The 23,844-nt window shown below is 54.1% G+C and overlaps 7 protein-coding genes across 7 annotated transcripts; 5 read left to right on the forward strand and 2 right to left on the reverse strand.

Annotated features, from left to right (window-relative positions):
- Positions 1–626: 626 nt before the first annotated feature.
- On the forward strand, positions 627–1,469 carry G647_00493 (uncharacterized protein; the record flags this gene model as incomplete). The annotated part of the gene is made up of 3 exons (XM_008723896.1): positions 627–693; positions 751–1,237; positions 1,307–1,469. 3 exons carry the CDS (start codon positions 627–629, stop codon positions 1,467–1,469), a joined length of 717 nt encoding a protein of 238 aa, XP_008722118.1.
- A 1,073-nt stretch (positions 1,470–2,542) lies between these two features.
- G647_00494 (phosphoenolpyruvate carboxykinase [ATP]) lies at positions 2,543–4,736 on the forward strand (the record flags this gene model as incomplete). The annotated part of the gene is made up of 3 exons (XM_008723897.1): positions 2,543–2,592; positions 2,651–2,927; positions 3,396–4,736. 3 exons carry the CDS (start codon positions 2,543–2,545, stop codon positions 4,734–4,736), a joined length of 1,668 nt encoding a protein of 555 aa, XP_008722119.1.
- A 2,084-nt stretch (positions 4,737–6,820) lies between these two features.
- Positions 6,821–8,584, forward strand: G647_00495 (uncharacterized protein; the record flags this gene model as incomplete). Its single annotated transcript, XM_008723898.1, has 3 exons — positions 6,821–6,896; positions 6,951–7,112; positions 7,167–8,584. 3 exons carry the CDS (start codon positions 6,821–6,823, stop codon positions 8,582–8,584), a joined length of 1,656 nt encoding a protein of 551 aa, XP_008722120.1.
- Positions 8,585–9,813: 1,229 nt separating this feature from the next.
- Positions 9,814–10,782, forward strand: G647_00496 (uncharacterized protein; the record flags this gene model as incomplete). Its single annotated transcript, XM_008723899.1, has 1 exon — positions 9,814–10,782. One exon carries the CDS (start codon positions 9,814–9,816, stop codon positions 10,780–10,782), a length of 969 nt encoding a protein of 322 aa, XP_008722121.1.
- Positions 10,783–12,079: 1,297 nt separating this feature from the next.
- On the reverse strand, positions 12,080–12,361 carry G647_00497 (uncharacterized protein; the record flags this gene model as incomplete). Its single annotated transcript, XM_008723900.1, has 1 exon — positions 12,080–12,361. One exon carries the CDS (start codon positions 12,359–12,361, stop codon positions 12,080–12,082), a length of 282 nt encoding a protein of 93 aa, XP_008722122.1.
- Positions 12,362–13,598: 1,237 nt separating this feature from the next.
- Positions 13,599–14,106, forward strand: G647_00498 (uncharacterized protein; the record flags this gene model as incomplete). Its single annotated transcript, XM_008723901.1, has 2 exons — positions 13,599–13,687; positions 13,794–14,106. 2 exons carry the CDS (start codon positions 13,599–13,601, stop codon positions 14,104–14,106), a joined length of 402 nt encoding a protein of 133 aa, XP_008722123.1.
- A 1,085-nt stretch (positions 14,107–15,191) lies between these two features.
- G647_00499 (calcium/proton exchanger) lies at positions 15,192–17,238 on the reverse strand (the record flags this gene model as incomplete). The annotated part of the gene is made up of 4 exons (XM_008723902.1): positions 15,192–16,460; positions 16,523–16,721; positions 16,770–17,178; positions 17,235–17,238. The coding sequence occupies 4 exons, from the start codon at positions 17,236–17,238 to the stop codon at positions 15,192–15,194; spliced, it is 1,881 nt and encodes a 626-aa protein (XP_008722124.1).
- Positions 17,239–23,844: the final 6,606 nt, after the last annotated feature.

The following is a 23,844-nucleotide window of genomic DNA, read 5'->3' on the forward strand; positions in this document are numbered from 1 at the left end:
TCACCAGGTATCAGTGGCCGTGGTAAGAGACCGAGCAGGCAAGACAGCAGGTTCGGCTCTGCTTAGTAGGTCGTGAAGAGCATGGAACCGGTGTATGAATGCACATGAAGCGGATTGGAAGCCGATCGAGCCAGACTACGATGTCAGTAGTGCCATTCGGACCTGACTGCTGCTGTCAGATACGGAACCCAGTGACTTCGATTTCAGGCATTGCTTGAGGTTAATAAGGAGGCATAGGTGGAGGCTAAGGAAGTAAGCAGATGATACAGAAACGTGCTGAATATTTGCACTGGTGGGGGTCTACGCCACTTCAACGCGACACAGGAAGCCTCTAAGCCCAATGAATGTACTTTGTATACGGAGGCTACATTTTCATGTGCCATTGAGGGGAGACAAAGAGAGATGGAAAGGGGCATCCATCGAAAATGACCGAAGATGCCGAGGCAGGCGTGTCTTGTTCTTGTTCCCCGGCGGTTGACCTCTTCTGCCCTACAACCTTTTCTGTTTGCGCAACCGACAGCCATTCCTCTGCCATCGACTCTGTGCTCAGGCCGTCCGCCTATTCAATATCCCCAGCCTTCGAGTTCAGCGCTGTTCATAGCTAAAGAGCGCAGGGATTTGTAACCATGGTCGCAGACGCCCTTGTTTATCACCCTGCGGTGACCCATTACCTCCGATATGTCGCGACTACCGGTAAGCAACGCTCCCGACTGCTCCGTGAATGCATGTTGACGCGATCAATCTACGCAGTCGGACGAGACAAAGTACTGCGCACGATTCAGTACTTTGCGAGATTCTATGCATGGTACCTCTACCGCACCAATAACCCGACGAGCGCTATCCTGCCATGGGCTGTGGTAAAGACCCAGCTCAGTCTGACAAGGAAGATACTGAGGGTGGGAAAATTCGTCGAACACATCCGCGCCGGATCTGAGATCTATGACGCGGCAACCAAGTCGAGTAATGGCGACAAAGTCACACAGTATCTGCAGGTCTTGAGGCAGATTGGCTACACGGGGTACCTGTTCTTTGACACGATGACTCTGCCGGACGCCATGGGCGTCAAGAAAGATCCTCGAGCAAAGAGTGTTCAGGCCACGGCCTATCGCTTCTGGTTCACGGGTTTGGCCGCCAGCGCCCTTGCTGGGCTCTACAACACCTACAAACTGCGCGAACGGGCCAAGGCTGTCGATGAAAAGGACGCCGAGGCCAAGGTTGAGAAGGTCAAGATTGCGAGGTATGTCGGGCGTCGCGGTCCACGGCTTGTTGCGCGCGAAAAACTGACAATGCTGACTGCTGGTGATAGACAACAACAAGCTGTTAACATCCAGCTGATCTCCGATCTTTGCGACCTGACGGTGCCCAGCACCAATCTCGGCTATGCCAACTTTGATGATGGGATCGTTGGTCTGGCGGGCACATTAAGCAGTTTACTTGGAGTCTATGGAGCGTGGCAGAAGACTGCTTGAAGTGCCATGACGTGAGAGCCAGCAAAGTGCAACGCTATACGATTCCCCGCCGTCTAAATTCTGGAGAAGACGCAGCCTTGGGATAATCTGGGGTTTCTCGGACAGATGGATTGTGAAGATGAGTTCTACGAGGTAGGAGATGTCGATCGAGCGGCGTGGGCGCACCTTTGGGTCCGTGGGCGAGTTGCAATGATGTAGCTGTCGCAACCATCTGGTACTTAGAGGGTAACGGTTTGATAATGCTTGGGTCCTTCACTCTTCCTTTATGATTGTATTGCGCTTTCCCCGCCTGCAGATGCGGTGCCTCCATGTGTCCATCCTCGAGTGCTTGGTCAACGGAGCCGCCAACCCATCGAATAGGACACGTCAATGACATGCAACCCCTCGTCATGGCTATCTTTTTTGGGACAATCACTGAGCGGCCAAGAGGAGGATCACATTTGCCTCGAGCACAAAGAGGCCTTACGTGACGCACAGCCGAGAGGATAGAAACAACATTGCAGCTGACAGGCTGTTGACGAACGGCTTCTGCAAGGTATCCGGTAATTGGTAGCGGGGGACGAGCAATAATGTGTCAATGGTGTCAGTTTCTCCTCAGCTGGAGCTGCGGACGGAAACGTTTGCCTCCACCTCAGTTCCAGGTGTCCAACGTCACCCTCCCTTCCTGTCACCACTTTCTTTCCACTTCTCTGTACTCGACCACGATAATAAGAAGGGCATTTGCGATCATTATCGCATGCTCCGCAGCTATGGACTTGATCTCCAATTAGTAGAACACGGCATTTCGTCTCTTCCAATCAGCTTTGATCGGGCAGAGTCGGATTCCCTCTCTACGCAGACCCAACTCGTCGCTCTCCGATCTCTCCCGCGATCTCATCGGGAATAGCACTCCTGTTCGGCTTGGCCCCATCGTCAGGAAGATACAATATCAGGTCGTTCCCCGAATCATGCCTTCAGACTATTCTTCCCGTCTTCAAGCTGTGCACCAGATCCGTCCTCATTCACCCTCCCCAGCAACTGGCACAGCACGTTCTGATCTAGCCAAAACCCAGCTTCGAGCTTACTCTACCAAAATGGTTTCTCAGTCGGTCAACAAGACCGCTCTCCACCCAGGTGGTGTCGAGTATGTTGCTGTCGACCCCTCTTGACCACGCATGACTTTCGGCTCACTTCCCACCCAGGCCATCCCGCGAGCACACGGAGCTCGAGGAAGAACTACATACGAGCGCACATATCGACTACGACCGTGTGGCCATCGTTGCGAACCCATCAGTGTCTGCTCTATATGAGGATGCTCTGGTTTACGAGACTGGTACTGCAATTACCTCGACAGGAGCCCTGACGGCATACTCAGGCTCCAAGACCGGCCGTTCCCCGCTAGATAAGCGTGTGGTCAAAGAGGAAGGGTCGGAGAAGGATGTCTGGTGGGGACCCGTCAACAAACCCATGTCGCCAGAGGTTAGTATTGCTCTGCTTTCTACCTGTCGTTCAAGACTGGTCCGCCTATTCGAGAAGATTGAGCACATGTCATGACCTCCAGCATGCGGCTAGTCGAAAAGGCCTCAGCTGTCTCTTGGTCATCGATCGAAACTCGACGACGACAGAGTGCCGTTCCCCCGCAATGCAGGATGATGCAGTGGTTCGCAGATGCGCCCACGGACGGCAGGAAACACGGGCGGATTGACGTGTGGTCCTGCCCCGCATTTGCTCGGAATGGGCATGACGCAGCCTGTGCTTTATGCCGCGGCTTCAGGTCTTGGCTGCGGGTGCGCACGGCCGGGGCTAGCGGCCTGCACCAAGGTCTTATCACTTTCGGCAACTTATTGCGGCTTCTGTTTACGGGCCCCACCTAATCCTTGAGGCTGCGCCTTTGCTCATGCTTCTTTAAATTACTGGATTGAGAAATTACTAACATCAATGGTATAGGTCTGGAAGATCAACAGAGAACGAGCTGTTGACTACCTTAACACCCGAAACCGCATCTATGTCATCGATGGCTTCGCCGGCTGGGACGAGCGGTACCGCATCAACGTCCGAGTTGTCTGCGCCCGTGCCTATCATGCACTGTTTATGCGCAACATGCTCATCCGACCGACACGCGAAGAGCTGAAGAACTTCCACCCCGACTATGTTATCTACAATGCCGGATCCTTCCCTGCCAACCGATACACGACTGGCATGACCAGCGCGACCAGTGTCGCCATCAACTTTGCGGAGAAAGAGATGGTCATCCTCGGCACCGAATATGCTGGTGAGATGAAGAAAGGTATCTTCACAGTCCTCTTCTACGAGATGCCCGTCAAGCACAACGTCTTGACCCTGCACTCTTCGGCCAACGAGGGCGAGAAGGGTGATGTGACGGTTTTCTTTGGCCTGTCCGGCACTGGCAAGACAACGCTCTCAGCCGATCCTAAGCGCAAGTTGATCGGTGACGACGAGCACTGCTGGTCAGACAAGGGCGTCTTCAACATTGAGGGAGGTTGTTACGCCAAGTGCATCGGTCTGTCCGCAGAGAAGGAACCCGATATCTTCAATGCCATCCGCTTCGGCTCAGTTTTGGAGAATGTCGTCTTCGACCCCGAGACCCGAGAAGTCGATTACGATGATGCCACCCTGACGGAGAATACTCGCTGCGCATACCCCATTGACTACATCCACAACGCCAAGATTCCCTGCATGTCGGACAACCATCCTTCCAACATCATCCTCTTGACTTGCGACGCCCGTGGGGTGTTGCCGCCTATCTCTAAGCTGAACACTGCTCAGACCATGTTCCACTTCATCTCTGGTTACACGTCAAAGATGGCGGGGACCGAAGACGGCGTCACTGAGCCGCAAGCTACCTTCTCGTCCTGCTTCGCGCAACCCTTCCTGGCTCTGCACCCGATGCGGTACGCAAAGATGCTTGCTGACAAGATCTCCGAGCACAATGCGAACGCGTGGTTGCTCAACACCGGCTGGGTTGGTGCCGGTGCTACCACTGGTGGCAAGCGATGCCCGCTGAAGTATACCCGTGCCATCTTGGACGCCATTCACTCTGGGGAGCTTGCGAACGCCGAGTATGAAACCTATGATGTGTTCAACCTCAGCGTCCCCAAGACGTGCCCGAACGTGCCCGATGAACTTCTCAACCCCAAAAAGTCATGGACTGGTTCCGCCGACTTTGGCGAGGAGGTGACCAAACTGGGCAAATTGTTCAATGAGAACTTCCAGAAGTACGCCGATGAAGCAACCGAGGAGGTCATCAAGGCTGGACCTTCGGCGTGAGAGCAGAAGACAAGGTGAGCTATTCTTGGGCTGTACAGAGGTGGATGTGACGAGCTGTGATTGGATTTGGGCTTTTCGGTGCTAGAATACTCCTGGCTGTACAGAAAGTGCATTGATGGGAGTTTGGATTATCAGCAGCGTTCGATTATCTGGGCAGGAAGCTGCAACAGCACGAACGCGAGACGCAAGAGGCATCACGACTACAACGAACGGACAATACCGATGATGGTGACCTGGCACAACTGCTGTCGAGCTTGCCCGGAGAGGCCCGACATGGCTTGGGCTTGGAAACCTCAGATTCATGCCTGCTATATTAGTTATGAGATGAGTGAGCATTTCAGCAACATTTGGACAGCCTTTTCAGATAACCAAAAGAACCCGAGCTTTTATCTATGAAGCGACCTGCACTGTCCATCGCGCACGCAAGCTGGCCCGGCGTTATTTAGCATTCGTCTACGTTTCGACTAGGGGGCAGCTCGAGCTCACTGCAATGATGAGGGGCAGCTGGAATCATCTACACGGTAATTCCTCGATACCAGAGCCACACCTAGAGGAGAAGTCGTAAGCTCCATGAGTAAGCGATCAGACTGTGAGCGATCGCCCCCGACGAGATGGGCGAAGGAGCAGTTGAAAGTGAGCGCCGGGTGAGAGGAATCATCGGGTCTTGATACAACTCGTGCCATGGCTGACCATGGCGTATTGCCGGCCCTCGTGGTAGCCCAAAAATCATATCTTGTGACCAATTCCTGTCTCGTTCCTTGCAGGGTTGATCAAGGTAATTCTCCGGGTCATGTTTCTGTGCTTCATGCATTCCCGTGGAGAAGGCTCAAAGAGTGGCGGAGGTCATAAAGTACAGAAGCAGCCTGCAGAGTACCCTATATCACGCAGCGAACCATGTGACACTATCCCGACGGGGCAGGAGCTTCAGCTACGAATATGCACGCCCGGCAGAGCCAAAGAGGCGGAGAGAGGTTGCATCCTCATCGTGCCCGCCGGGTAAAGAGGCTTTGTGCTGGGCGACTAGGATCCTCGGCCAACCCAAAACAGTGGCAGTGTAGCGAAGGCACCGCGCCCAAAGAGCGGCGCCCGAGGAAGGTGGAAGAGGGGTGGATGGGGGGTGGGACGCTCTGCCCTGAGCAGCCCTCGTTGCATTGCTCAGGGTTCTTGCCAGGGCCGCTCCCGCATCTTTCCCTCCCCCCTCGCTTGACGATCTTCAGCGAGCACGAGGAAAAGTCGGTATGTACCTAAGTTTGTTCTCGAAGCCCTTCCGGAACATCAGGAACACGAAAGCAGGCTTTGAAGATTCAGCATATTAAGGGCAAGTAATTTTACTTGGTCGTGGATTCGTACGGAGTACAAGACATCGTACCTTATTCATCTCACAGCCAGCAAGCAGCATCCTCTGCGAATTCTGTAGGCCACCAAACTCGAATCGAAATACCACCTCGCACACCTTGCGCTGCCGCCCTGTGCGGTGCATCTCACTGGCCACTGCTCCAGTGGCTTTCTCCAACAAAACCTCCATCCTTCCGCGCCGTCTTCGCTTGTTGCTTTTCTGGAACAACTTGCCTTCCACCCTCCTCCGCCCATCTCTGCAACCAACACTTCTCGACACCTTCGGCTCGTAGCACACAGTACCGACAACAACAGCACCTCTACGGGATATCGAGAAGCACAACATGGCCGATCCGGACCCATACTAGACGCTATTGTGACGGTTCACCTTTCCCTTCTACTGGTCCACCCTTGCGGCGTCTGGCGGTTCCTTTAACGAAGTCTTTTCGAATACATCCCACAACACCTCTTCCGCACCCTTCCATAGCGTGGCCGACAACATTCACACCTGCATCATCCGGCGCTTCTGTTTAGTTTTATCTACCTTGTCGATAGGTAGTTTCCGAGTCCAACGTTTCGACTTTCCACACCCGTGCCGCTGTCGTCGGCGACGGCGTACGTACTGGTGCTGTCCTGCGACCGTCACATCTACCGATCGAGCCCTATCGCGGAACGTCACCTGCACCGATCGTTGTCTGCGACGGAGAATTTTGCACGAAAGAAGCGCCGCGAACAAGCGAACATCCAACATGCTCATCAATGGGGAGAAATTCGCCTGCGAGGCGTGTGTGAGGGGTCATCGCGTGAGTTCTTGCCACCATCAAGGTGAGTTGCCTTCGGTATTCAAGAGTCGTGGTTCCTCTATGCTCACTCGGTCAGACCGTCTCCTCGTCCACGTCAACAAAAAGGGTCGTCCCGTGTCACAATGCCAACATTGCCGAGGCCTGCGAAAGTCTCGCTCGCAACATGTCAAGTGCGAGTGCCACGACAAGGGCCATTCCAAAGAGAACTGTCCTCACGACAAGCATGATGGAAAACATGGTATGCTTGCTTTACAAGATGGGAGAACAAGACATGGCGCTGACGTCCGCGCAGACCCGCAGACCTGCTGCTGCCAACATGGCTCGCGTTGTAACTGCTCCCTGAAAAAAGAGCCACACCTAGACACAGTTCCCGAAGATATACCACAGTACATCCAGCCAAAGGACCACCCCAAGCAATGGCATAACAAAAATGCCCACGATCCTAAGACGACCATTTTTACAAACGGCCATCACAAACCGGTCCACAGGTTTAACGACGCCCATAACCAGCTTGGTACACCATACAAAATCCCGTCCAGGTCGAACTCGCTCCACGGCCAGCGGGAGCTCGCTCAACGTTCCACCGACAACCTTCTACTGACTAAATCCGCCAGACCTTTCCACGAGTCACCGCTACACAATTCGATTACGGAGGCTATGCAGATCGTGGAGCGCAAGGTCCGCTCCGAGCATAACTCACCTGTACTTGGGCCAACGAGAATGGCGGGGCAGGCTCCCCTGTCTGACTTCAAAATCCCGAACTTCGACCCACGCTCCTACGCCTACTCCCCATTCAGCGCAGATACGCCGCCCTCTCAAACTACCAGCATCGCGAACAGTCAAAACCCGAGCCAGCAAGATCTCACTCTGCCGGAGACGTTTCCGGACAACTGGTTCATGACCTACGATCAGGCCCATCAATACGAGCCACCAGCCTGGTCAAGAATCAACGACGGATCCTCAGTTGATTGGACCAACCTCAGCCTCGATCTCAACAATGGTAGTAACAATAACAACATGTATAATTTGAACCCCATCAGCAAGGGGAATTCCCCGTATCTGATGTCCCAGCCCCCTACGTTCCAGCATTCTCACTCGGATTTGGCCAACCAGATCCACAGGGTAGGGATCAGCCCTTCGAGCGGAGAGCACTCTGAAGCCGAAGAGCCGTCTCCGAATTCTAACATCAACGGCTGGAACAACGATCGACCTATGAGCAATGAGCTCAGCAGTCCTGGCGGAGATGACGCTTCCGAACATCATCGGCTCAGCTCGGCCTCGTCTTATTTCGGTACTCCTCAAGCGAGCATGCTGGCCGATGACGACCTCGGAAGTCTCGCCATCGACGATTTCCTGAAACAGGCCGAAGCAGAGACGAAAAGGATGCAGATGCAAAATCAGCTGGCACAGATGCAGATGAACCCACAGGATGCCGAGCAGCCTTCGCGTTTGTCCAGTGTGAGTCGGGGATTGACGCCGAGCATCTCCACGCCCGGAAGTACAGGAACTGGTGAACACTCCTATACGGTCAAAGAAGCCATGAGATTTGCACACCCTGATGTGATTCCTTATGAGCCGGTCCAGCAGCCGAAGACCGAGGTACCTCCCGCCTTTATGGCAGACGATCCGTCGTGGTCAGCCGCCCCTGACATGTCCGACCCCCGATTGGTCTTGGACGATGAAAGAGATGACGAGAATTGGGTCCGGTAGACAACGGGGAGTGCTCCGGGCAAACCTGCTTGTGCAGCAGCACCGCCAAGCGCGGCAGATCGATTTTATGAGTGACGAACAGCAAACACTACACATCTAAACGATACCACGGGTCTCGGGGGTCGGATACTTATGAGATCGCGAACTGGCGTAATGTGATTAGCGTGATCTGACGCATGGGAACAGGACATGAGCACAGAATCTGGTCGTCAATTCACCCGTGGGGAGCGGTCTGGCGTTTGGGAAGAACTACAGCGCATGCATATACTTCGAGTTGAATCGGTTTTGCTCCTTGCACGGGGACTCACTGCGTGGGATTGAACGAATGATGAGGCGGGATATGGCGTCTTGTGTTGTTGATCAAGTCTTGGGCGAAATGAAGAGCGACCTGGCCTCTTTCGATCGAAGGCAACTGTCATGAGATGAACTGAGTGGTCCGGCGAGCCATAGCACCTGCGTATAGACCAACCTTGATTGTGTTTGGAGTGAATTGGCGCATTGCTGTCTCCCGGATACAGGGCCGTGGAAGTATGGTTGTTCCTGTCGTCAGCTCACCCGCACCAGCAAACCTTTTTCGCCGTGTCATTTCTTCAAGAGTCTGATTGATGGACGTCCATGTGCACCGTAGTAGGGAGTAGACCTTACATTGCGTATTGCCTCATTGCGTACCATTGCTCGTTTGTGGCCCAGCGCCGAATCGGAATAAACATTTCGCGGCTCCGGGAGTTGCGGAAGGGGCTTTCATTGGCCAACAACCGGCGCTAGCGTCGGTCAACCCTGCTAAGTCGAATCTTCAGTTTGATCTCGTTCACCGAATCCACGCACTCAGCCTGATTACTCTCTAGAAGAGTTCGTAAGGGGAGTTTCAAGCCACCGTCAAGCCATTTTCACCATCACGCTGCCCCCTATTGACTCACCGTGGGAATTGTCAGAAGAACGACAGGTGCAGACGATCCACACCGCAAGATCATGGCAACGGTGCAACGGTATCCATAACCAGTCACTTCGCCCGCCCTTGATTGTGTCACATGAGCGATCTGACTGTCCAAGAAACCGGACCATAGTTGGTGTGCTCACTTACTTCCTTCCCCCCCTTTTCCCTCCGGAACCAGGCCGGAGTTCCTGTGTGTGGTAATTAGCACGGGGCCCGGGTCCGGGCTTGGCGGAGCACCGGGGAGCACGTCCCATTCAGCTGTCCCCATCAGACGGAAAGCGCGTGGCTCGTCGCCATGACCAAACTCTACGCGATAGCCGACCTACATCTCAGCTACAAGCACAACCGTGACGCCTTGGACGAGCTGCGACCGCACCCGGAAGACAGCCTGATCGTCTGCGGCGACGTGGGCGAGAAGCTCGAACACCTCCAGGACGCCTTTCGCATCACCACCAAGCTCTTCAAGCAAGTGTTCTGGGTGCCGGGGAACCACGAGCTATACACCCTCCCGGGCAGGGGCGACCGGACGGACGGACACGAGGACGACGCGCTCAACAAGGAACTGCGCGGCGAACTCAAGTACGAAGAGTGCGTGCGCGTGGCGAACGAATACGGCGTCATCACGCCCGAGGACGAGTACGTGAAATGGGAGGGCGAGGGCGGGCCCTGCATCATCTGCCCGCTGTTCACGCTGTACGACTACTCGTTCCGGCCGGACGACGTGTCGCGCGAGGGGGCGCTCGACTGGGCGATGGAGGAAAACATTGTCGCGACGGACGAAGCGCTCCTGCACCCGGACCCGTACGAGTCGCGCGATCAGTGGTGCGAGGAACTCGTGGCCAAGGCCGAGGAACGGCTCGAGGCCACATCCCGGCGAGGCATCCCGCTCGTGCTGGTGAACCACTGGCCGCTGAGGGAGGACACCATCACCATCCCGACGATCCCGCGCTTCTCGCTGTGGTGCGGCACCAAGAAGACCGAGGACTGGCATACGCGCTACAACGCCAAGGTCGTGGTCACGGGCCATCTGCACGTCCGCAGGACCGACTGGCGCGACGGCGTCCGCTTCGAGGAGGTCAGCCTGGGCTATCCGAGACAGTGGCAGATGGCCAAGGACCGCGGCCTGGATATCAACGATCTGTTGAGGGAGGTGCTGCCCGCGACCGACATGGTCGATCCCGGGGACGGGTCGACGCTCTGGCGGCGGAGCGGGAGGCCGAGCAAGGCCCTAGAGCGGACCACGAGCACTCAGCCGCGGGAGTGAGGCAGGCTCACGTCGTCCCGGCTATAGTGTGTTCTTCTGCGAACTTTGCAAAGCAAGAGCTTTGCTGGGTTCTAGAGAGCAGAGGCTATGCTACGCTACGCTACGATACGCTACGATACGATACGATACGTCTAAAGGGCGGGCTCTTCTCAATCATGGATCACGCGCCCCAGAGTAACATCCTCTTTCACACGTTACGCGGCGGTTCTGGCCTGGGAGCTTAACACGAGGAGGGACTCTTCCTTTGCCAGTAGAACCGGACGTCACGAACGGGCTCGGGCACCACGAACAGGGTCGACGGAGACTCAGAGCAGGCGGGGGGGGCGGGCGGGTCTAAGAAGCAACCAGCACTGCGACATTGGGAGTAGAGTAGAGTAGAGTAGAGCTTGGCTTAAGATGGATCGGGTACACCGTATGTATGTATGTATGTATGTGCCGCCGCGGCGCGCGCGTCTGTGTCCCTAACAAGACAGCCAGGAAATGTAGAGGGTTGATGATGTGAATTATATAGAACATACGGAGTAGACCCAATCTAGATTACAGCACAAGTCTTACTTTCCTCTCGACGCAAATGCAGGATCTGCTCAGAGGGACCGGGAGACGCGCGCACGAAATACATAATAGTACGCCGTGCTAGCCACAACAGCCTACCATGCATACATACATACATACGTGGTTTAGGTACTTAATCCACCCGAGTGACTGTATTTCTGGGTGTGTTTCGAGCCAGCAAGGACTTCCGTACAGACAAGAACTCTTGAGCGCCTACGCATGGACGCTTTTGTAGTTGTCCTCCTGCGCCCGCACCAGTAAAAGCACCAGCACCAGCTCAGGCTCCAGCACCAGCACCAGCACCAGCACCAGCACCGTCACCAACTCCAGCTCAGGCTCCAGCCGAAGTACACCGTTACTGCAGAAGCAGCACCACCGCGCTTCAGTTGATCGGAATGCGATCGAAATGGGCAACACTCCCTGTCGGTCTAAAGTCAGCGCGGTTTCTCTCCACGTACCCATCCCCCAGCACACGATCCAAATCATGCCAATATCATGGTGGGTTGAGGCCGCTCCGACCCACAGAGTCTCGCCTTCGCCAAGAAGTAATGCTAAGGAGGAAAAGATGACGGAATCAGTACCGAGGAGTACTCACGTCCTCTACTCTTGTCCGCGATGCCCGCCAATTTTCGAACATACTCGGCGAACCAGGGCTTTGCTTCACAGGCCTGTCCTTCCCGGGCCGTGGCGGTGCCCGCCCGGGCGTCGTTAGCTAATGGTAGATACTTGGACGCCCAGTGACTCATCATCGCGTACTTACATTGCTAAACCACTCGGTCGCCTTGGTCCACCCGTGCTGGATCCTGATGTGGCTTGGGTCCGTCGGGTTCTGGGAAATCTCGCACCACAGACACTCCGGCATGGCGCGCATCTCGTGTACCACGGGCGTGACCATGGCAATGTACTCGGCCAGTTTGTCCGGGAGGATGAACACGTCCGTCACCATGAGGGTGCCGTGCTCGCCCGAGGAGGAGATGAAGCTGTCGAAGGGGATGAGGTCGCGGTGGGCTTGTACCGTGGAAGTCATGTTGATGTCGAACGGGGAGGGGGCCAGGTGGAGGGTTTTGACCGAGTCGATAAGGGGTAGGTTAGGTTAGGTTGGGGCAAGAAGCACGCTTGATGTGTGAAGTACTGTGTACAGTGCGCCGTACAGTGAGTGGCGTGTAGTACAGTACAGACGGGACTGTATGAGGTCTGTGAATAGTTGAATAAAAGTGACGGTGCGTGTCCTGTACATCAGACTCGAGAGATCGCGGGACACAAATACTTGCTGGCTTGCTGCGAGAGATGTCAGGTTATATCCATCCCTCCATCCATCCATCAAACCTTCATCTCTCTGCCGTCTGTGCACGACGGCTAAAAGACATGGCTTGCGTAAGAGGATGCTGAGCCGTGCCGGGTCCATGGAAGCTGAGATGGAGCCATGTGTGCAGGCATCTCCCTGCCGCTTGACGCCGCATATGCTTTGTGGTGTCTAGTTTTGCGTACAAATCAATTCACATCACATCGAATCAAAGCCAGTCACCAGTAGGCAGGACAAAACAGAACAGGTAGAATAGAAGCGCCAAACAGGACCATCCACACTGCTTCAGAACATGCAAGCCGGTGCGGCTGAATGTGGCGTTGAGGAACGAAGCTGAATGTGACCGTCGTGGACCGTGAAGGTGGACAAACCCACACGAGGATGCACCAGCCTATGTAGCTAATTGGCTTCAGTACCGAGTAGCGACACGGTGCTTGTTTCCACGTGCGCCGCCTGGAAAGGGTAACCGTTGAGTCCAAGGTGGAAATGTGGGATACGAGGATTGTGTACGGAGTACTGAGTACTTGTAGCTAATAGAGGAATGTCAGTGACCGCGGGAATCTTCCGTTGGAGAAGCTGCAACTCATGCTATGAGATAGCCGAACATCCACCGGCTGACTCCAACCGGGGTGGGGGAATCATGCTGTGTTTGTGGTTGTGTATGTATTGCTGGCGTCTCCAATGACGCCGACGTCGGATGTGTAGACAGTACTGCGTGGTCTCCAGTCGATTCACTTTTGATATTGGTCCATCACGGTGGAAGCAAGCACAGGCTATCAGAGGCGGCATAAGCGGAAGATCTACAAACAGGATAGAGAGAATCAAGAGAGAGAGACCGACAGTGACCGTGTATGTGTGTCCTTGACTGAGTCTTGACCCGACAAGCTTGCTCACTCACTCATCAGCACACATACATCCACACGAGGATATACCTAATCAGCACCCAAGTCCAATATCCGAGATGCCTTCAACGATCATCTCCTCGTCCCGCAACCCGTCGGCCTCGAGCAGGCAGGCGAGCGGCACATTCACTGGCACGGTCTGGATGGAGTGAGTGGTTATGCCAGGTCCCACGGCTCGACTCCTTTCCTTCCTGTCGCTCGTTAACCACACCACCCTCCCTCTCAGACATATACTGACATCGGTCCACTCGTAGTCCAGTCTACTCCGACGCCGGTCCGACCATAAACATCAACCACGTCATGTTCACCCCCGGCGCCCGCACGTACTGGCACACCCACGAGCATGGACAGCTGCTCCGCGTGATGGCCGGTTCGGGCTGGGTCTGCGACAAGGGAGGCGAACCGAGACGGCTGAACGTGGGGGATACGGTGTGGTGCAGCGCTGGCACGACGCACTGGCACGGGGGCGACAACGGGAGCTTCATGATGCATTTGGCTGTCAGTCACGGGAAGACAATGTGGCATGAAGAGGTCACCGAGGAGGAGTATCAGGCGAAAGGGAAGTGAGCGAGGCTTTCCAGGGCGGGCGTCACGGACGGTGATGGCAGAAGCAGAATAGCATGACATGAAATGACACGCCATGGCTGGATGATTGATTGCGAGCTTGTTATGGGTAGCTTCCTGAGATGCGCGCTATCAACAATCTTGACCTTGAGGGGAACCTCTGGTTGCAGGGCTGCGCTGCCACATTCACCGTTGTTGAATTCGCGAACGAATGCACTTCAATGTCTCGATGAAGAGGCCTCCGTACCGTAGCTGTGATAGATGCCCGAATGCCCGAACGGCACCGAGATCTTCACGGGCGCAGTTGCCATCGCCGTCTCGAAATCTACAGTTCCTGCGTCCTGGGAAATGCTGAACTGTGAGCTCCAAAGGTGTAGATCTGCTGGTGGATTCATTGCAGTCGGACTAGTATTTGGTGGAGTCCGGAAAGCCATGCGAAGGCTGCTGAGGTGGAAGAGGGTCGGCAATGAGAGGGACCTTTACCGTCTCTGGCTCCCACTGCGAGCTTTCGTGGACCTCGTCGACTGCATCCAGCAAGTCTAGCCCTGTAGTCCCAGTGGCGAAGTGATGCTGCTTGCTGGCTTTCCCGACTCCCTGTTGCAGTGCTTCATTCACTTGCGACTTTAGCCCCTCATCAGCTTTTCTATAGCACAGGCAGTTTGCTGGAGTCGCATGTTTGGCTGCTTGGAAGCTAGAGGTTCCCGTTGGCGTAATTAGTCGACAGCGAGCAGAGAGCGGCCTGTCATTGTGAGGCTGGTCTTCTTGTCTATAGAACGACCGGAGTCCAGGGCTTCTCTCGCTCGCGGTGTAGGGTGAGCCTATACAGGAAGAGGACACTCACCCGGGCCATTGCAAGCTGGAAGACCCCCCAGGGTATCATTGCTGCAGGATACAGAGCGTCGATGACCCGGCTTTCTTGTTGTGGCGTAGGTCTTATCGTTTATGCTCACCACCCTGGGAAGAGTTGCTGCAGTGGCCCCTGTCAGTCATATCGTGGGTTTCGAGACAATGCGCACTTTGGCGAGGTAATCGCCCTTGTGCAACGCAGGATCGAAGATCGTCTCTTCGATTTCAGACGGTAAAGGGCATCACCCCCCTCCCGGACCACTTGTCAACGAGCTTTGATCTTGCCCATCCGGGAAGAAATAGGCCCCAACAGCTACAATCACATAGCACGCGCACAACAATGCGCCTTCCAGATAGTTGCTTCTTCCATCCAGGACCAGGAAATTAACAATGAAGGTCGAAACGAACAGGGATCCCGTCTCGAACAGGCTGAAGTAGAGGGACATGTTTTTGTCCAAGATCCAGCCAAGGATGACGACAAATGGGGTGACAAAAAGGGCAATCTGAATGGACGATCCAAGTGACACGCCCAGGGCAAGGTCGAGCTTGTTCTTTGCCGCAACCGTAACAGCAGTAACGTGTTCGGCTGCATTGCCAACGATAGGCAGAATGATTAGACCGATGAATGCCTCTGACAGAGGCGAATTTTCAACCAGGCTGTCGATGCTTCCGACGAGGAACTCGGCGCAAAGTGCCACAAGTCCAGTGGAGACCAGGAGGAGGACAATTGAGGCAGTTTGACTCATGGGAGGAGCATCTTCTTCTTCGGCCTGTGTACTTTTAGTGGAAGCCGGGCGTGTAATTCTAGCAGCTCCTGCACTCTGGTTCTGTTGGTGGGGCGCTGATGAATAATGACGAAGTGAGGACTGGGGATAATCTGATGCTCTGCCTGTAGGATACGGGTTTGTCGATGATCGGAAGACTGGTGGAGTTCGGAAAGAGAGCCCTCGAGGTCCCATACTGAGTTTTCTGTCCTTCGATGATGCATCCGCAGGGGTTGTCGGCATTCCTTGCCTTGATTCATTGCCCGGTCTTACGGCCGACTTTGGAGAGCTCGCGGGCAGCTGCAGGGTGACTCTGTCATGATCGTTTATCTCCTCTGGCTCCGCTGTTGTTTCGGCTTGGAAGTCTGCGACAGCCGGGCCCGGTTGCGCAGATGACCCCTTGTTGTCCGCCTCTTCTTCCACCTCCGTTTTGATTTGTCTTCTTCTGCCTAGCTTAGCCCTGATTCTCTTGCTCACGCGCCGATGTGACCCGCCCGTCGAGACAGAAGACCCCAGAGAACTGGCGGACGAAGAGCTGCTAGAGTCGAAACGTTGGAGGATTCCGGGAGTGGCTTCTTCATCGATGATATGTTGCGGCGTACCTTGATACAGATATGCATGCGATTTGAGCTGAAAGAGTAAGTAGAGGACGTAGATGATCAGTAGGATAACCGATGTTCCGCGGCTGAGCTTCAAGACTGCAGTATCGGCTTTCTGCAGATCGCTGAAAGATGCGTGAAATGCTGTCTGAAAATGCCAATCAGCCTTTTGAAAGGGTTAAATGGTGGTCATACTGAGGTGTCACTCACAGGTATCAGTAACGATAATACTGCAAGCGCAAGAAGGCAGGCCGACATCTGAGTGACAGTACTGTCGTAAATCTGTTCTTGGTATTCCAGGCCACCGATCAAGAAGGCCATTCCCAGGATGAGCAGCAAGTTGGCGAGAAGCGAGCCGATTAGGGATGCTTGGACAATGCGAATCTGATTTTTAACGAGGGCAATGATGCTGCAGCACGTTAGCAAGCCTCGCAAATCGTAGAAATTGGCGACGTACAATATGATCAACTCGACGGCGTTTCCAAAGCTCACATTCAGCAGGGCGCCCAACGTGGGGCCAAGTCGGTGGGCAACGCATTCGGTAGCGAAGGTAAGGAGGCCGGCCAAGGGGATGATGGCGACAGCATTCAGGGCGAACACCACCTCATCATTGAGTCCGGCAAAGTGAACAGCGATGCCGACTGGCACAAAGACCAATAGGACGTTCACCCAAGAATGAAATAATGCGACCTTGACATTAGCAAGGACGCGACCGAGGACCGAGAGCTTAGGCTTCTCCTTCTTCTCCGGTTCCCCATCCTGCGACGGCCTCTTGCCCGAGTCTGAGGGTTGATTGTCGTGTGACGGGGACCACGGGTTGAAATTGTGCTTGTGGGCAGATGTGTGCGCCCAAGCTTTGACGCGATCTAATGCAACGAGATTTAGTGTACTTCGATCCGCGTACGAGACAGGGCTGACGTACGCATTCTTTTTGTTATGTGACACCAATGCCACGCGAGTAGACAAGGAGGATAGAGGGAGGTCGAATATCTGACGCAAAGAAGGTAAAAGACATCTGAAAGCCAAGAATGAGCTGAAGATCAGTCCGAAAAGATACAGTCCGAAATTGGAGTACGAGATATGTGGCACGGTGGCATGCCGATGATGCGGTTTGACGGGACTGCGAACTCGTGAAAGGGGCGTTAAGTTGGAAAACTGGGATTGCTTGTGGCTGAGTGGCGCTAGGCGGGAATGCTTGCTTCCAATCAAGGAGGCTTGTCGAAGCTTCGGGTTAAGTGCCACGACACTAACGGGAAGAGCACTATGACGTCAGCTTGAGGGCACCTAATAAAGTGCGGAGTGCTCGAAGAGGATCATTGAGTTTTCGGCTCAGCAAAACTCCAAAGCAAGGACTTCGTTTAGAGGAAGAGTTGCGTGGTTGCCAACTACTGTCTCAGCACGAACGCCAACCTATCAAAGGTGCAGGAAACCAGCCTTCACTCCCCCCGATAATACGATCTCCCCCAAAGAGACATAACACCATCGGCACCAGTCAACAACCACGCCCACATGGGCTCTAGACGATACGCGTATTAATGAGATGTACCTGGATCTCGTACACAGACAAATGTACCACAGTAAAGTGGTACGAGGTAGGATCAGGTGCTCCCGGAACCATGCATCCTTTGCCGGGCAAGAGGCGTGTTCTCGAAGTGAGGCGGCCCGTCGAAGAGGATGCACGATCCACGCGACGCGTTCATCGGTGCATCTCCTGCTCTCCGCATCAGAAACGGGCCGAGCCGCCCATCTAGCAGCATTTTCCGCCAGTCACAGATGACCAAAGCCAGACAGGGTGTACTTCGTCGTCATGTCGTATTGCTGCAAATTAAATCCCTCATGCCCTGTCGAACTGAGACCCAAGGAAGACTGGTACGTGTCAGTTTTGTGCGGAGTAAATTCAGAAGGGACGGAACGGACCCATTTCTGGGAGACGCCTTGCTGAGTCGCGAGCTATAGCAGTGGGCGCTGCGCTTGGAGCGGTCGAGTCGAACAGGGTCAGAAGAATATCGAGGGCTTTCAACACTTGTGCTTGTTTACGATGGTGATCTTGTGACCTCGCAAAGCCAAGGCGCAAATGGTCGTAGTTGTAGGCGTGTTCGTGGTAGTAGTGGAGTCGCTCGGCACGGGACATCTCGGGAACAGCTACGCGAATGCGCTCCATTTCGTCGCTGATTAGATTGAAGGGAAGGAGTCGCAGCATTTCATGGGAATGACGAGCAGACGGTCGTCTCTTTATCAAACTAGGTCGAAGCCTGGAAACCTCCAGAGGCTGTTAAACTGCCGCGAATTCAGGTTCGGATCAGCCTGGGTGGTGGCATCCGTCCTTCTTTGATACCAAAGTCAATACTTGCCCTAGACGGAATCAATCGAGGCTTAACCAGGCACTGGCTCATCAGACACACGAGTTCCGTCCCTTGGCGGCGGTTCAGTTGATGTCAGAACTCGGTACAGGAAGCAGAGCATGGAAGCATCGACGGACCCAAGCGCGAGCATGTACTGTGCATTGGCTCCACGGGAACCAAGCGTCAATGGAAGGATTACACAAGGAACGAGCATCCTTGCAGCAGGGGCGAGCTAGGGTGACGGGGACAAACTGGCTTGGGATAGCAAAGGATCCACGCATAAGGTTCTGCTTAGGGGGGGAATCGACCGTTGCGAGGCTCGTGCCGGCCGGGAAGAGGCAGGACCACCTGCCAGATAATTCCGGACAGCAAGGTGTGAAGCCAGTCGTTGACAGCCTTAGAATGACCGACCGTGATCTTCAACCCGACGCCATTGCTGTTGATGCCCTGGTCAGGCAGATCTCGACAAAAATATTCCTGACAGGGTCGAACGACTTGTTCGGCACTTCGCGTGGCCAGAAGGTCCTTGCATGCCGGCTAGGCTACGCTGCGCCGGAGATTGTACTCCACATCGGGACCACACATCCGCCAAACAAACAGTGCACAGGCGGTCGTCAGTGCTGCACACTGGCGTGTACGAGTTCTTGTAGGAGATCTCATAACCTCGGATGCTCGAGGGATGCGGGCGGCCCCTTGACCAGATCTTCAACAGCCCGATGTCGTTAGAAATCCCTCATCGGGAAACGTACAGAATCGTGTTGTGCAGCGTTATTGACTGACAATTTTAAGTTGACAAATGAAAATAAGTGTTTGTTGGAAACTCAGGTAATCTCTTTTTTCACTGAGCTATTGTAACTGTGAGATCGAACAACTTGGACCCTTGTGGGTGCCTGGGCACCCTGGGATAGCAGCGTACGAGGACCGAGGTCCAGACCGAGCACTAACCACCACGAAGGGCTATTCACGAGGGATCCAGGGATCACCGTGCGCTTATCGATAGGCGTTCTATATCCCACGCTGCCCGGACAGCTACGTAACCCAAGCCCCTCATCCCCGCACGGGGAGCACTGGCAGGGTGTCATTGAGCTGTCGAGGGTTGAAGCGTGGGCCTTTTGTTGCGTTGATTCTTCCGTTGCGGGACCCGAGTGTCTGTGAGACTTGATCTGTGTGCCTCTGACAACCGTCTGGGCAATGTTGCACTTGAAATAGCCACGTGGGACTTGTCACATCAAGTTTTGATGATTCTGGACGCGAGAAAAGTGCCCCAGACACTCTCGGTTTGGGACTTTGCAAGAGCGAGGAAGACGAAATTATTTTAGCTATCCTTGATCTAAAGTGCTTGCAGATTGTAGTGAGAGTCGAGTGAATCGACCAAAGTGTAAATTCCCGAGTAGCAGCACCAGCAGTACAAAATGGCCCAGTAGAGCAGAGCCGCAAGATACTGTTGTGCGAGAGGAGCCTGTCAAAAAAAAAGGATTAACATGCCTCGAGACGATGGTCATTGCAGACGGCCCTAAGGAGGCCTGCCAATCATGGTCTGACCACTGCCCAACAGAGGATCATCCTGCCCTGCACCGAAAATCATTGCTGTGAGCAGGAAAAGCAAAATAAAATGAAGCAACGGTCAAGCACAGGCCATGGTAGAAAACTACTGTGCTCAGCAGAAGTTCCAAAGACGCGTCACCCGCGCAAAGTGTCGTGCACCGATGTGCTAACGGTGAAGAGTCAGAATCAAGCGGCGTGGCGGGCCGATCGCTGACAGGCGCATGGATTGATACGGCCTTACTCCACGAAACGACGCTCAGCTCGGTATGATGTTAGGCGACTCGACGCTTTTACTGGTAATTGCTGATGGCAGATACCAGAGCTGTACTGCGTACGTTTTGCAAGACCGTTTCCCCTTTGGTCAGTTAGACTGGCAGCACCTTCACGCTTCATTGAGCCAAAGTGGTTTTCCCTTGCGACAGCCTGGATCCCGTCACTTGTACTGTAAGTGCTGCGTAGCCCCAACTGCAACTTCTGCCATAACCTCCAATTCCCAGTCAAACACAACCACTCTGGCACCAACCCTCTCGTTCGGGCAACAACATAATACCTTCTACCAGCAATCTTCAGATCTTTCTGATGACGAACGTTCGTACTTAACTACATCTTACTGCGAGTTCTCCAAACTATTGTACCTGCTCTAATCTCGGATCACTTTCACTTCCACCTGCCGTCTGCGACATCCACCCGACCATCCGACTCGATAGCACAGCAACCAAGATTGAAACAAAAACAGTTGTGAGGAAGCAAGATGAGGTAAGAGAAGGTTTCATTTCGCATCTAGATAAACACTCACCTGCCCGCCTGATTGTCGCGGTCCACCTGGCCATTTGGACAATCCCCGAAGAGGGTCCCCCTCCTACAATCGTGAGAGCTCGCTCGTCAATCGGGTGCAGGGCGAGAACAACATGCTTCTCTGCACCAGTGATAGGAGCACCTTGTACTTGTGAATGACTTTTGACCCCTGCATCACACAGCCGATAGTCCCTGCGCCCACTCTTCGTTCAAATATGCTGACAATTGGGGCAGCTCCTCAACACAGAGCGTACAATCCAGCCAGCAGGCATGGACTACCTCCTCGGTCGCTTCGTCGGGGTCGGAGTCTGGGATGTCCTGCTCCTCCTCCTCCTCCTCATCATCTTCCATGCCCTCTCTCATCGGAGGCGAAAGCGAGGTCCTGGCCGGCTGGCGCCAGGAACCTCGCCTTGAAGGGCCTTACTTTCCAGGCCAGTCTCGAAGAGAGGGGAGCGAGCAGCGACTAGCCAGGCTCGCTATCCTCATTGAGGACTGCCAGAAGGCGTTCGAAGAGCGTCAATAGCGAGGTGTGGAGGGAGGGTGGTGAGTGCAAGATTTCCTATATGTTCTGGTGAGTCTCGACAGCGGTCGTTCACATTTTTATTTTTGGCTGATCGTTGCCAGCTTGTCATTGCTATGCATCTGTCTCCAGCGCGACGATCGCTGTTGATTGGGATTTCATGGTCTTCATGTTCTTTCCGGCATGTTGGGCGTTGGGTACCAGGAGTTCTTCCATATTCGATCATCCGGTCTTATGACCTCAAGTCATTCCGAAGCAGTCGACAGAGGGGCGACGCCATCATCGTGGACTCTTGCCTGAATCGCGGACCCAGGCAGGCATCTTCTTCCGGGTCTCGGACGAACTTTCTTCCGGAGGAGTCATCTTCGGCCAAGTCCAGGATCGGGCGAACCGGTCGAAGAAAGGCAACCGGTCGAAGAAAGGCAACCGGTGTGCGAAAAGGCAACCAAAACGACAAAAATCGCTATCAGGCTGAGCAGCCTCGTGAGCAGTTGAAACCGACGAGCCTTGCCATCAACTCAACTGAACATGTCATCGACAACGCAACGAGGCCCATGGCAACCGATTAGAGAGGCACTCTGCGTTCAGGGACCACAGATCTGCTCAGTGGCATCAGAAAAGGGAGAAGTATCGACGAGACAGCAGCACGAAGAGATGTCAAGTGCCGAAAGAGAAAGGTTCGGGGCTGACAAGCAATGATGGGAGGCGCGAGTCGAGCAACACATCGATATTTTGCGAGAAGAGAAATTCGCTTACGCTTGTTGGAGGTGGACAGACTTCTTATGCGGCAGTGAGAACCTGCTCTCTGGCACTGCGACCCTCCTTACTGCAGCCATGCAGCCCCAATTGCCAAAGGCATCAGGCGCGAAACGGCGCTTTAGATCAGGCTTCCCCGTCATTGGATATCGACCACGCTACGGCCTTTCCAGGACTAGCGCAATGGCCCAGCCGACAACTCACGGCCGTCAACCGAGTTGTGCCACTCTCGTTGCGGAATTCTGCGGCATTGCCTAGCCTTCAAATTCGTGTTCCATGCAGCCCCTGGGATTAGCCTTCGCAAGACCGGGCCCAGCTAGCTCATCATTACTGCACACGGCACAACACGGTATCACGACGCGAGGGGTGGCTGCAGATCTTAACGACCGTCAACCTTGTCTACAATGTGGTGATGCTTGCACATTTTGCCTTCAATGCAAGGCTGCACCAGTGCAAAGCTGAAAAGTCATTGAACATCAGATACTTGATGCTGAAGCACTAACCCATGGTCACCAGCACAAGCCAATAGCCTGTCCACGTTGAAGAGAGCCCGGGCACACGCACGGACTTCTTTTTTGGCATGGCCACAACAAGACCCGAATCCTGTTTGCTCCAGACAAGATGCATGGACCAAAGGACCCATTCACACCTATCACGACACACTCATCATTCAATGGACGGCTGTCTCTTTCAGGATACACGACCAATTGTTTGAGATTTACAGATGTCGACATTGAATTGGCTGTCACACCATCGAATGATGCCTGACCACAAGTCTTGCGAGTGGCGATAATTTGTGCAAGCATGCAAATCCTATTGCTCCGCAGGCTTTCGAAATGCCTTTACTCGAGTTAAACGACGGACCGAATGAAATGGCGCATCTTTTGGCTTACTGACTGGGAAGTTTCTTTATTTTTGCCAGGTTTGTGACTTCTAATGCGACGAACACAAGATCGAAAGCAACGAAACATAAAAACTTGAAAATTCATCGGCACTGAAAAACATTTGAAGAAAGACCCAAATCTACAAATTACGTGCGACATTTGGTATACAGCACAACACATATGTTATGACAGAGGCATGGGTGTTTTCAGATTGTGGCTGGGACCTTGTCAGGCCTCAATTGGATTGCGGCGAAGTCACTTTGGGATGTAGGAGGATTCGGAGGCCGGGCTCTACACGGTCAGCAGTCAGACGGAGCTAAGCTCCCCAGGGACAGGTCAATCCTCCCGTTCATCGACGTGTATCTTGGTTACAATGATTCGAGGTTGATGTGTACATGGGAATGATTTCAATTCGGAATCGGGGTAATGGATAGCTTTTGCGGACCGTGTTCTACACGATGGAGGTTGAGAGCGAGGGTGAGGCATCGGTCAGGTTATGACACGATTTGAGCGAGGCATGGCACGAGTATGAGTGCGCAAGCGATGGAGTTTTGCCTTACATGCAATCTACGACGGAAACGATACCCACAAGATGAGCGAGCGAGTTCCGTGTTCTGGGAAGAAATGGTCGGCGTTGCACAGGGAGAAGATTGCGTGCCGGCGTTTTTGGCACCACTACAATGAGATTTG

The sequence above is a fragment of the Cladophialophora carrionii genome (assembly GCF_000365165.1).
Source record: "Cladophialophora carrionii CBS 160.54 unplaced genomic scaffold supercont1.1, whole genome shotgun sequence".
Classification (NCBI taxonomy): Eukaryota; Fungi; Ascomycota; class Eurotiomycetes; order Chaetothyriales; family Herpotrichiellaceae; genus Cladophialophora; species Cladophialophora carrionii.